Genomic DNA, 14,286 nt, shown 5'->3' on the forward strand with positions numbered 1-14,286 from the left:
GCGGCCGGGCCGGCCAACACGACCCGTACCATTCCCCGTCATCCTTGACATGCAAGTGCTACCCTAGGCCATGTTTAGTTACTCCCAACTTCCAACTTTGACACTATGCAAAAAGAAGATTCCCCATCACATCAAACTTGCGGTACATGTATGGAGTACTAAATGTAGATGAAATTAAAAAGTAATTGTACAGTTTTGTTGTACTTTACGAGACGAATCTTTTGAGCCTAATTAGTTAATATTTGGACAATAATTCACAAATACAAACGAAACGCTACAGTGTGCTACAGTGCTGTAACAGTAATTTGGCACCTCCCAAATTGGCCAACTAAACAAGGCCCTAGAATGGAACGTTCCATCAACTACCGTTTCCATGTTGCCTTTCGAACACCAAGATATTTAGCTACACATGCATTATATTTTAGACCATGCGCCCAGCAGGGACACTAAGCGCGAGCTCCTTGCTGACCGGGTTTGTTGTGGAGGGGAGGCATCCATGCCGGGCTGACATCTTTATATTAACCACCTACGTCAGTACTGGATGCCATTACGTTGCCAGATTGCTACACTAGCTAAGGATCCCATGTACGACGCCAGCTATCCATTAGGCTGAGCGGACAAAGCATTTCCGAATGTAATCCACAACGCGAATATCAGCCAGTTCCCTTTGAGAAATATTTGGCACAAGGCTCCTTCCACTGTTCCACATATGGGAGTCAGGCCCTCAAAATTACTAACTAGTTCAGCCATCGCATATGCTTCCAACAAGGATTTTCCAGACGAACACGTTACGGATGGCAAAAGCCAGACCACATAGTACGTTAAACACCACCCAGGATTCTACGACTGAGCCGCCTCTTGTTTTGGCTCCGCAGGTACAAGTCCTCGGATCTTCACGTCATAGTAGACCTCCTCCACCCTCCTCAAATCATACTTCATCCCTGCAAACCGATTACAGAGAAGCCACATTACACACCATGACTGTAACAGCCCTAAAGAAATATATAAATACAGCAGCAGACCAGGTCATCTTTACAAGGAACAACTTAAACAAGTCATTGTAAGCAAACAAACTCACCATCAAATTTCTTACGCAAGAAGTCATTGCGCAGGTTCAACATCCTAAACGATGCATGCAGGTCAGTCAAGAAGCTCAGAACCTTTCTTGGGCAGTCGTAGTCTCCAGCAGTGACGCGATTTACAACAAATCTAGGCTGCAAAACAATCAGCGTGAAGCAATTAATTCCAGTCCATAGCTGGTGAGAATTACTTGAGTTCTACTCATCCATCCATTGAATCACCAAACACTATAAAGCATCCAGTATGAAATGCAGGTGGTTTACAGTTCTGTACACACTCATAAAGTTTGCTGATACCCATGATGTACAGTTTTGTCTTTACTGACAAGTGACAACAGAACAATCCATATTCGAACTTTTGAAGTATACTCCCTCTGTCCCTTAATATCTGTCGCCGTGGGAAGCCTGCTGGTCAAACTTTTTTAAGTTTGACTACATTTGTAGAAAATATTAGCAACATTTATATTTTTAAATAAATTTATTATGAAAATAGATTCAATGATCTATCTAATGGTACTAATTATGTATCATTAATATTAATATTTTTTTAATATATATTTGGTCAAAGTTGATTACGTTTGAATTCTCGGGAAGTGAGAACGATAGTTACAAAGGGACAGAGGGAGTAGGTATTTAATCTAGCCCAAGCTCTAAATTTTTATGGCATTTGAATAACAGTGCTTCTTTTTCATATAGAAATTTAGAAGTAAAATAAATGTGTATACTTATCACAACACTCAACATATTCTTAGGTGCCACACAAAGAAACTATTGCAAGGTAAAGGAGTCATATGTTTCAATCATTTGTTTGTTTCTCTTGATGTCCTGAAGCAACTAGGATGTGTGAACCTCGTTTAAACAAGATAATGGGTTCAGCATAACAGACTACAATGGGAAAGAACAAAATGGGGTTGGTCCTGAGCTCACACAAAAATGTTTTTAAATTTATCTCAATAATCTGTACATGTTGACCTTGATCCCTTAACCCACTGGTCTTTTATCCAATCATGCATAATTTTACTAACATATTAGCATTACAGATTGATTTAGTATGTCAGCCTTTTCAAGTGAAATTAGCATATGAAATCATGTACCTCAAAAAAGCATTTTGGTTCTCTGAAGGAATTATTTCATCTAAGCAAACCTTTTTCCCCTTATTATTGCTGAAATTTGCAAGTCTCACCACTATTGGGCCTGCTTGCCATGATTGCCATGAGATTTAATTAAATATTTATGTACAACAATACGCTTTCATATTAAAGACAGAGTTACTACTATCGATATTAAGTTTGAGCAGAAGAGTAAAAGGTGTTAAAACTTCACATACTCGTACTGTTTCCATAGTAAAAGTGTAAGACATAGTCAGCTATCAGGCAACTAGACAACTTATGTAGCATTGCTGTGTCAAAATTTTAATCATAACATGGAAGAATGCAGTTCACACCAGATAACATGACAATAAGTCAATAACTAATCTTTCTTACTTTCATGTGACCCTCTATTTATCAATATGAACTTGTATTTTTCCACACCATAACTATTCAATTTCATGCTCATGCACAGCCGCAAGAAAAGCTAACTGCCATCAGTATTCATTATCTTATTACTTGCACAGTCACAAGAAGATAACTATCTCATGTAGAAAACTGCCAAAACAGTGCCTATAATTTAGTCCAAACGCTCCTGTTCTGCTATATGATTAGCCAAAGGAATTGTATGATGACAGTTACACACTTAGGCTATGCAATTCTATAATCATTGCAGGATTGTTCTTAAAATTAACATGAATTATTAGGTTGAGCAATATGAAAACCGATTGGAAAATTTTAATCAAATCTATTACAATATGGAAGGTTTCTTTTTTACCGAACAACAGGTGAGGCCCCTACCTATTTATTTTATATATATTTAAAGGCAGGATATGTGCATGGGATTTTACAGAGCTTGAAGCTCAAAAGAAAAATAGAAACATGTCAAAAGCTACTTAGCCAATTTTCTAAAAGTTTCACCCCTGTTTTGGCTCGTAGAATAACTAGAGCCAATTTGTTAGGGACCTGGAGGACCCAGCTGGCCGGTTGGGTCAAAGGCTGACCCGAGGCTGGCTGGGCCAAAGGGGCCAGAACTGGCCCAAAAGGACCCGCGTGAACAGTACCCGCGGGTACTGTAGCACGCCAGCCTCCGCCCGTCTGCTTAGGTTAGGAAGAGTCTAGATATTAGGATGGCTTGCAAGCCATGTAAGTTAGGTTTCTTGAGAGCCAAGTCGTGTCCCCTCTATATAATAGAGGCTACATGTACCAAATTAATCAAGCAAGAAATTAAGGGGTAAAACCCTAAAGCTTTCTCTCCCTCTCTCCCCGCGCCACCCCCTCCTACTGCGCCTCCTACACAGCCCCCCTCCATGGCCGCCGGCCACCTCCCCTCCCTCTCTAGTGCCCTAAACCCAAGGGGTAGCCCAAGACCCTAACATCTGGTATCCAGAGACCAGGCTACCGATCACCATGGGCTTCACCTATTCATGGGATCTGCAACGAGGCAGCCAGCACAAGGTGGTTCGCCAAGTGAACAACTCCGGCGCTACTGTTCATGGCGTGAGCAGTAGCCACGGTACTGTTCATCTCAGGAACAGTACCCGTGCGGCTGTGCATCAGAAGGGCGACACCATCAACGACGCGGAGAATCAATCTGCTGCATCAACCTCCTCCGCACTCAACACCTAGGTCAGCCCTAAAATAATTGTAGATGCATCTCACGATCCTAAGGAAGATGAGATACGCAGAGGGCAAAGGCAGTGGGATCAGATCAAGAGATCGGTGGACGAACTAGTATCCAGACTAGTTCCTGATTATCAACATGAGAAGGAACCAAAGGCAATATCGTCGTCAACATCTTCCCCCTCGACGACATCTACATCAGCAGCTGTGATCTCATCTGTTACACCTACATCAACGCCATCGCCAGCAGCAGTGCCACTAACATTGGTTGTCAAGCCAAACGCATCTACTACAGATTGCTGCACCAACTCATCAGAAACGGCGTCTGATCTAGCGGAGCTGCCCATCAACGCTCCATCGGCAACAACCTCGACACCAGCACTCTACATCGACAAAAACAGGGTCATCAACAACACGCCGATCGCCAGCCCCTCCTCTGGGCTGAACCTCCTCAACACGGCCACATCTGCAACAACGTTGTCACCACCTTCTTCCCCAACAATTACTAAATCGGCCGTGAGTACCACTATGACATGCTGCGCCACCACATCTACGACAGCAACCTCTCCTACTGAGGACGCCTTCATCATGGAGCCACCTACCGACATTGTGGCTTCGACACACTTAGGTGCTGCGCCTCTGGAGGAGTCTCCCTCCACCAGATCATCCACATCCCCAACTACCACGTTGCTCAAGGACGACAGATCTACAAGTCGATCTACACCAACTACATCGACCTCATCCTCCAATAACTCGGCGATGCGACAACCACCAGCAACATCGGTTGTGACCATTGCTCCGGACATGGGAACAACCGTGACTCGGCAGCGCACGCCTACCTCTTCACCAACCTCTACAGGCGTGGTAAAACATAGGGCAAACGGCCCTACAATTCAGGCGAGCACAGACTGCCTAAAAGCGCCCTCACGCCTAAATCTCTCAGAGGCATCTACGGAGGACTCCAGCGGGAAAACAACTCAGCGTATTCAGGAGGAACACGAGGTTGTTTCTCCATCAGCAAGCACCTCACCCACCAACGGCACATCGACAACAACGACGACCTCTAGAACACCCCCAGTGGCTATCCAAGAGAACACACCTTGGGCAAACGACCCTAGACGACGGCTTCCACAACTACATCGCCGACTCCTTCCTCCATCGGCAACTCTCACAAACGGGAAGCATGCACCCCTACCTCATGTCCAGTGACGAGGTACAGATGGCCAACTCGACCTCCTCCACCAAAAGTGCCTGGGTCGATTCTTGGTCCACCTCCTGTCCTTCTTCGACGACCACCAGTCTCCACCAGTTGGGCGCCACGCTCAAAAAGCTCCCAAGGTGGTCAACAATTCGAAGAAGCACAACACTACCGCAACGTCATCAACAGCTGAGTATATACAGACAGCAACCACGGATGTCCACAAGGCGACAACATTCTTCAGCAATCAGACATCCTCAGGTTCGCAATCGCTTGTACTATAAATTTAATGAAACTAAAGCGGTTTACAACAAAGTAACTCCCCGGCAACCACAACAACAATGGCGAGCAAATGTGCTAGCAATACCAGGCATTAGGACACACCCACGCCTTTATCAACAATGGCGATGTGTCAGATAACTACCTCAACAACGACATGAGACGCACACAGGCAGGGCTACATCAACAACAGTCATGTGCCATCCAAGTTGGGATGATAGACTGCCCTCTTTCCCCGCAGTCAGGCAAAGCAACAATGAGCACCCAACCCTCTACCCTTGTCATAGATGGGCGCACTACTCGGCCAGTCGTACTTAACATATCAACTAGCAACACCCAGCAGCATGAACACCAATACCTCATCAATTACAGGCTGCTCTCGATGTAGGCCGCGATCTTCAAGTAGTCGAAAACACCAACGGAATGACCCACAACATCGTCGACATTTTCGCCATCCTGCTCGGTCGACATTCAACAACTCGGCGACTACCAACGCAGCACCAGCTCCATCAGCGCGTGGGCACCAACGTCTACCTCGGCATCAACAACGCTCCCACAACAACGTGTTGCATCGCCAGCAACCTGGACACCTCCATGTTGCTACCCACATGCAGATCTTCACCAACATGGAGGTAATGACACCAAGGCACCACCCTAGCTCAGCATCACCATGGGGTTACCTTGGACAGCAGCCATGGCCCCCACCTCAACTTCAACAAGAGAGCCGTGGCATGGCTCTAAACATAAAAGGTGGTCCCCACAACATCAACCCCAAAGGCGTGTTGACCGCCTTGGGCAACACCCATGGCCCCTACCTCGGAATCGAAGGAGGGGTGTCACTGCAGCGTGAGGACACGCTGCTAATAAATCCAGCAGGAGATGTTACGGACCTGGAAGACCCAACTAGGCCAATTGGGCCAAAGGCTAACCCGAGGACGGCTGGGCCGAAGGGGGCCAGAACTGGCCCAAAAGGACCTGCGTGCGTGAACAGTACTCGCGTGAACTGTAGCACGCCGGCCTCCGCCCGTCTACTTAGGCTATAGGAATTAGGAAGAGTCTAGATATTAGGATGGCTTGCAAGCCAAGTAAGTTAGGTTCGTTGAAAGCTAAGTCGTGTCCCCTCTATATAAGAGAGGCCCCATGTACCAAATTAATCAAGCAAGGAATTAAGGAGTACAACCCTAAAGCTCTCTCTCCCTCTCTCCCTGCGCCGCCCCATCCTACTGCGCCTCCTGCGCAGCCCCCCTCCATGGCCGCCGGCCACCTCCCCCTCCCTCTCTAGTGCCCTAAACCCAAGGGGTAGCCCAAGACCCTAACACAATTCCTCCCTGAAAACAGATTTCCAATGTCCAAGAGAAAGAGCACTATTGTCGAAAATGATACTATTTTTATGATATCAGATGGCCCAAATTCAGTCCTTTGCCCCAAATTTAATCACCTATACAAGGTTGGAAAAGGCGTTAGGCGCTCTCTAGGTGGTGACCCACCGTCTAGAGCCTAGGCGCGCCTAGGTGGGGCTAGGAGTTTCAAGGTGTTTTTCTAGGCGGTGCCATATACATACATATACCTTACTATACATATCATATATACCTCTAAAGAAAAGAAAAACAGGGGACCAGTGGGCCTTGAGTCAAAAAAAAAAAAGCCCATCAATTTAGCCCAACTATCCAATAGCCCACCTCCAACCTTATCTCCCCGACGCCTCCCCTCCCTCGTTCGACCCTACCGCCCCTGCCTCCTCCTCCTCCTCGGCACACCTTCCCCTGCCTCCTCCTCCGCGCACTCGTCCCTGCCTCGGCCGCCGCCCGTTCCTTGCCTCCTCCTCCGCCGCTGCTCGTCCCTACCTCAGCCGCTGCCCGTCCCCCACCTCCTCCATGCATCCGCCCGTGCCTCCTCCTCCTCCACCGCCGCCGCCGCCACGGGCCGCCTAGGGGACCACCTGCCCCCTAGGCGCAATGGTACCCCGCCGCCCAGCGCATAAGCACGCTTAGGCGACCACGGAATTCCACCTTCTGGAACACTGCACCTCTATAACTGCTACTCAATGACAAAACTGGGGAGATTGGCCCCATCTTCTACTCCAGCCAAGATCGACACAAATAAGTTGCCTTCTTAGAGAAACTTCAGGACAAAATTTGTTCCTGGTTAGACTCCGTCAGATATAATATGGCACACGCAATTATAATATTAACAGTGGCCAATGACTGTAGATGCGACAACTATAAGTCCATAACCCTAGGATTTTGTTGATATTGGCCTTGCAAACAGTAATTCAAATTTATACACAGTACATCCTACAGCCTACAACCAAAAAATAAATGTTGTTTTCCAACATGGATACCTGATTAGATATAGTATTTTCTAAGAGCATTTTACAACTAAGCATGACAACAGGTTCCAGCGACTAGGAAATGTTAAGTAACAAAACAGACAATACTGTCAACATTTAAAGCAATGCACAACTCAAATAAAGCTTAAACAATTGAATTTTTTAGCAAGATAAAATAGTTAAGAAGCCATTGCACACCACATTTCAATTCCACAAATGGTATGGCAACTGGCGAACTAGCCTAATTTATTGTACAATAGCAATCATGCAACAAAATAAAAAATAGTTGGTAATCCTACTCAATAACTTCATAATTCTACTGCAAAGTTTTTTCTTAAATCATTATAATTCTGAATCCCATAGGTGGGACATTCATCTTTTCAGAGGGGCATAAACTAATCTTTAGACTTATCTTGTTAAATAAGATCTCCACAAGTGCATATCAATTATGTATAGACTCTAGAGTTCAGATGATGATATATAACTAATGGTGTCTGCATATTTGGTTCTAGTCTTCAGATTATCTATTCAAAGTAATATGCAATATTCCCTAACAAGGATACGTTGATTTCCTCAACAGTCTTTCATCAGCACTTAGGCTGGTTGAACCACATTTTCTGTTTCAAACCACAAGCATATTCCCAAAATAAAATTATGAGAACTATTCTTTGTTTGATCAGTTATTGAACTTACAAACTCATTGGACATGAAGCACAATCCTGAAAAACAAGCAAGTCTCATGTAAGTGCACAGCATAATTTGCACAGAACATTTTACAAGACATAAGTTCCATAAATCTACAAAAATACAAACAGAATGAGTTCAGAGTTGTTTGACAGTACTGCAACGGTTCTCATGTTTCAAGCAATAATTAACAGATGGCAATGCTGGCAACATGTAAACATGCATATATGCACCAGGATTAGCACAAAGTTTAACTTTCAATCCATGTCCAGTTCTTGTGCAAACACTCAAAACTTAACATCCATAGATCGCAAGACTAAGCATCTATTTACAGAGTAAGAAAAAAAAAGTGAAGGGAAGAAAAGTAACGCACAGACTGACAGAGACACTAACCTGTCAGATAGTCCTCAACATCAAGGCAAAACTCCCCAGAGCTCACTGTAAAAGCCAGGATACAAATTAGATGCCATGAGACATACCAATTACCACAATGTAACTACTGCAACAATTAACAGAACGCTGACATACACCCTAGCTTCTCCTGGGCATCAGTGTGCATTAGTAGACCGTCAGTCTCCAGCCAGTGCATGAACGCAAGCATCGACACCACTGCCTGCGTCTCCGACCTCCAATCACCATGGTACCTTAGCCACAAACCCCCAGACACATGAGACACGACACATTTCCTTCAGAAAATCCGATTGCTAACAACCTGGACACAGATGCGTCGAATTGAATGGAGCAATTCACCTGTAGTACTGGCCGGGGCACTCCTTGAGGACTTCCGCCAGCTGCGCGTACAGCCCCTTGATCACCTCCACCTGCGCCTTGGCCTTCCCGAGCACATCTGCGCGAGTACAGAGGAGGGTAAACAACTCCGGAGCAATTAACGAGATTGCGCGCTCGGAGGTCACAAACGACTAGGAGAAGTGAAATGGGGGAGGAGGGGAGGGGAGGTGGCAACCTTCGAGGGGGACGGGCTGGTGGACGAGAAGGAGCGCGGCGGTGGCGACGCGGGAGGCGGACTCGATCTCGGAGACGACGGCGCGGATGCGGTCGCGGAGGGTGGACGACTCGTCGAGCTGCGCGCGGAAGGACTCAAACTGCGCGTCCATGACGGGAGAAGCAGCCGCGCGGGGCTGGGAGTCGGGGGCGGCGGAGGCTCAGGGAGGGCGGGGGAGCAGAAGCGGCGCAGAGGGGGCAGGACGATGGCGGCTCGGCAGGGAGTGAAGAGGGCGGCGGGTGGGGACGAGAGGGAAGCGGCGGCGGCGCGGAGGCGGAGCGCGGCCGCGGTGGCGGTGGCTGCTGCTGCGGCGGCTGCGGGTCTCATTGCGGAGTGGGGTTTTGGAGATGTTTTTGATGGCGGAGACGGGGGAGGCGTGTCGTGGGAACCGGCGGAGGCGTCGGGCCGTGGAGAAGACAAGTGTCCGTCCACGGCATGCGATCCGTTTTGGGCCAGGCCGGATCGTGCTTGGAATTTTTAGCCCAAAATCCTAGCAACTCCGGGAGGCCTGCACTGCCCGGCCTACCTGATATTTCAGCGTTTTTCTTTCAACTATAAAATATAAACTCGTCCATCGTCCCTTTCCAAAACAAAATGATCCATCCTCTCATCTCAAAAAAAAAATGGTTCCGGCCTGTGGCTGACTTCCCGCCCGGCCAAGTTGAATAGTTGATACCAATTGATCTCGGGGGAAAAATGTTGATACCAATTGAAAACCCAAGAAACGAAAGCAGTAGCGATATGCTTAATTTTTATTAGGAAAAAGTCCATCTTTGCCCAACTATGGTCTCGGATTGGTTTTTGTCGGCAAGGGTACCCGATGTAATGTTTTATGCGTGGGGCTCGCCGAGATCAGGAACTCGATGGTAAATTCGAACACACAATTTAGACAGGTTCAGACCGCTAATGTCGCGTAATACATACGTCCTGTGTGTTGGTTGTGTTGTATTGATTATCTTGTTTGGAGGGGGTCCCTGCCTCGCCTTATATTGCCGGGGGCAGAGTTGTTTACAATAATACTAGTTGGATTCGACTAGAGAGTCCTACTCTAATTGCTACGAGTAGTTTCCTAATCCTCGACTAGTTCTTATCCTCCATGTAGACCATGCTATCCTGCACCATAGTCTCCATGTCTGACACGTCTCGGTGTACATCCTTATATCTAGGACTGTCCAAATCTTCTGGTGGGCCCATAGATGTATGGACGACAAGTCCCAATTACTTTTTAGTCAAATATAGCAATCCCGAGTACTTCTGTAGACATCTCCGACTAGTTTGTGGTGCTCCTTTAAGTACTCCATCGGATTGAGTCTTCGAATGCACTCGAGTACTGACATGCGGCTAGAATGTGCTCAAGCCTCATTTAACATAGTCTCGAATCTTCAAACTTGAATTTTATATGAAAGTGCGATGAAAATCGCACTCCATATGGAGTAGCCCTCGAACCTTAGCTTGAATCGAATAATCAAGCTGAGGGTCAATCTTGTACATCTCTTTTACCTTAAAATCCAAAGAAAAAACTTTTTAGCCGATGGGCACATGGCACACAGCCCCCGAGCTGTTACACGACAAGTTTGGGTATAAGAGTCAACCACTGGTCAACGTCACCATTCGCCAACAGTTACCTTATCTCTTAAAAAAAAATTAGAAACTGTCAAGCGATAACTGCGGGCGTTTAAAAAAACGGAATATTCTCGTTAATCTCGCCTTGGTTTTAACTGTGTCGCGGTTATAAATAATGGAGGAATTCATCCCTTCCATTTACCCCAAGCCATTTTGTCCGTTCATCTTCCGCATTGTAGCCCTAGCGTCACCGCTTGCGGTCCATGAGCTCGAGTGCCATCCTCCCCCACCGCTTAGCCTCCGAGCGTATGCGCAAGAAGACCCTCATGGCAACACAAATGCAGAAGAAAGCAACCTCCAGCAAGGCGGCCGAGAGCAAGAAGAGGAAGGCAACGAAGAAGGAGAAGGAGATCTAGTTGCCAGTGCCAAAGTATGGGATGATTAACCAGACGGCACCACCGAATCAAGCCTGCACTTAGAAGAAATCCATGATGAAGTCAGCGGACATCCAGGCATCGGTGGATGCCGATCTTCTCCAGGAGCAAGACTTCATCACCTACTGGGTAGCCTGCAGCAACCTGTGGCCCATGGAAAGCTACACCCATGAGACAGTGATCTTCGCACACTTCATCGAACGAGGTTTGGCTCTCCCCACATCTTAGTTCTTTCGTGGGTTGCTGAGGTACTACAAGTTGGAGTTAGTCCACCTCAACCCCAACTCGATTCTACACATAGCTATTTTCGTGCATCTTTGCGAAGCATTTCTTGGGATTCAACTATACTTCCCACTCTTTAGAAAGTTCTTTAAAGTCAAGTCCGAGCCTAGAATGAACCATACTCAAATAGTCAGGAGGGGGCATGAATCCAACTGCGGGAGCAAGTCAATGTCTCTACTTGGATTATGAACTGATAGACTCCCACTTGGGCTGGAAAGAGCAGTGGTTCTACATTGGAAATCATGAGCCCCGACTACCCAAGGTGACCGGTCACCGACCAGTTTGGAACAATCGATGGTTGGACGAGTCGAGCCATGCGAATAGCTTTCAGCTGCCAAAGCTACTGGAGAAGATCGTTGCACTCAAGAAGGAGGGACTAACCGGAGTAGGCGCAGCCTTCAGCTTCATTTGGAGGCGAGTCCAACCCTTGCAGCTGCGCTGCACATGGGGATATGACTACTCAGGTCCCAATGACCCATCCCGGATGACGTTAGAAGACTTGTTCGTGGATGAGCTAATGTCGCGATTGAGGTGCCTCTTCAAGCACGCAAGGACGATGCCAACAGTCGTGCGAGAACACTGCGCCGCCAACCCACAAAACAGTATAAGTACTCGTGACCTGAGCCCTCGAGTACCAATTTTTGGATTTGTCACTTTTCTGACTTGTCTTCTTTTGCAGGAAGAAATTCATTTATTTTGCTTGGTGCCTCCTCCACCTGGATTGGATGGCTTTAACACCGCTCTGCATGTACAGACCATTGCGTTTGTACAAAAGGCAATTGAGGAGGAGGAGGAGGAGGAAGATTTAGAGGAGTTCTCCTCGTTCAGCCCCGTCTTTCAGACAAGGCGGGGTCTTCCTCCGGGACTTCAAAGCGTGAAGCCGAAGATGTCCTGGAGGCTAGATTGGCGCCACCCCTGAAGAGAAAACGCATTGTCGCTGTTAAACGGGTAGTGAAGAAACTGCCTACTACCGATGAAGTCCCTCTCCCTCCGGTAATCACATTTGAAGAAGGACAAGATCCTAAGGATCGAGTACTCTTAAGTTATTTTCCTTTCTGCCATGCCTAACTTGATTCTAACATTAGTGAATTGTAGGTAGTCGAGGAGGAGATAGAGGCAAAGAAGATGACTACGGAAGTCATGCAGTAGGTGTTGCCGGCTATCAAGGAGTTTATCAATCTGGATGATGATGAAGAACCTCTTGTCGCTAGGGTCAATCCCACCGATGCGCAGACTACTCAAGCAGTGGAGATGGCCGCCAAGGCTGGCGAGGATCAAGCTGCGATCCAGCAAGTCGCGCCGAAGAACCCATCACCCACAGTCAAGTCCCTGTGCCTAGGGGGTGAGCCCTCCTTGAAGATGAGGCAGTCCTCAAAGTGAGTATCCGATTACTGATTGTGACTTGATTTTGCCATGCAATGAGCTTTGACACTTGTCTTTTTTTAGGAAATCCACCAGCGTGGATATTGGAGGCCCGAGCCCGAAGTCTGTAGCTGATGGCAGTAGCCGCTCAGCCCAAGGCTGTGTCTCGGCACCTTCAATTCCACCGCCAGAGGAACAACCTGTGCCTGAAGTCGCTCCAGGTGTTGTATCTCTTGTCATTGCACTCATGCACGATGTTATTGCGTCACTTAATGTTGTTGTAGTGCCAGCCCCCGAGCTGCCGGTGGCCGAGCCCATTGCGGCGACTACTTTCCATAATGGTGGCGGTGTTGGTAGCCCCCAAGCTTGAGGCGGAGATCGAGATGGCAGTGGTGACTACTGCTGGACTCGAGGCTACACTTGTAGCCCCTCGAGCCAGAAGTTGAAGTCGAAGCTGCCGGGGCTCTACAAGTGCTGGCTGTCATCCCGCAACCTATTGCGTGACCGTCGACTAGTCGTGGCGCGGCCTCCCTTGCGTCTTCGGAAACTGGTCCATCAACTAGCCGGGCGTTGGTTCCTCTTGGTGCACCAATCGCTGAAGAGCACGAGGAACCATGGATAGCCGAAGGGGTGGACCTGGAGAAGATCAAGCTGCTAGCTGACCCTCTGGTCACCGTGGAGATGGAGGCTATGGTGATGGAGATGCACCACCGTGTAGGCGAGTACATAGCGGTAAGTGTCACTGCTGCATTTGTCTTGACTTGAAATTGGTACTCGTTACTTATACGAGTACTTGCTCTGTTTCTGCAGAAACTGATCGAGCGCTCCCATTGGAAATTAGAGATGATCCAAGGCTATGAAGACACTATCATGCGGGCTCAAATGCTTGAATAGGAGCTGGCCAAGGAGCGGCAGTACTCCTCCCAGCTACTCATGAAGTACGATAGTCAAACTGCCGAGTACCGGAATCTTATCCAGAAAGCCGCGGAGGGGAAGGACTACCTTTGGAAGCGCAACAAGGGATTAAGAAATCGATTGGAAGGTAAGTTGCCACCTCCCACAGGTCTTCGAGTACCAATTTGCGCTTGATGATTCTGACTTGTTCTTTGTGTTGTTCTTGTAGCGCTCACCAAAGAGAAAGAAGATCTCCAAGGCCGCGTCATATATTGGTAGAACTCATATTACAGAGTGACGGATCAACACGACAAGTTGTCCGCTCTGTACGAGACTCTGGAGCACAAGCTGGAGAAAGAAAAGAAATTGTGCACCGACGGAGAAGTTGACCTGGTGAATACCATGATGATCCTCTGAGAGTGTGAGGCTGAGCTAGTGGCGACCAAGCTTGCTCTGAACGAGTAATCA

At 47.5% G+C, this 14,286-nt stretch overlaps 1 protein-coding gene across 1 annotated transcript; it reads right to left on the reverse strand.

Annotated features, from left to right (window-relative positions):
- Positions 1 to 604: 604 nt before the first annotated feature.
- On the reverse strand, positions 605 to 9,652 carry LOC101780664 (translin). Its single transcript, XM_004982945.2, is given in 8 exon segments — positions 605 to 941; positions 1,079 to 1,214; positions 8,290 to 8,315; positions 8,674 to 8,718; positions 8,809 to 8,924; positions 9,031 to 9,127; positions 9,245 to 9,457; positions 9,460 to 9,652. Coding segments are annotated over 8 exon segments (885 nt in total). The 5' UTR covers positions 9,611 to 9,652; the 3' UTR covers positions 605 to 840.
- Between the last annotated feature and the right edge of the window lie 4,634 nt (positions 9,653 to 14,286).

This window comes from Setaria italica, chromosome IX (assembly GCF_000263155.2).
Source record: "Setaria italica strain Yugu1 chromosome IX, Setaria_italica_v2.0, whole genome shotgun sequence".
Lineage (NCBI taxonomy): Eukaryota > Viridiplantae > Streptophyta > Magnoliopsida > Poales > Poaceae > Setaria > Setaria italica.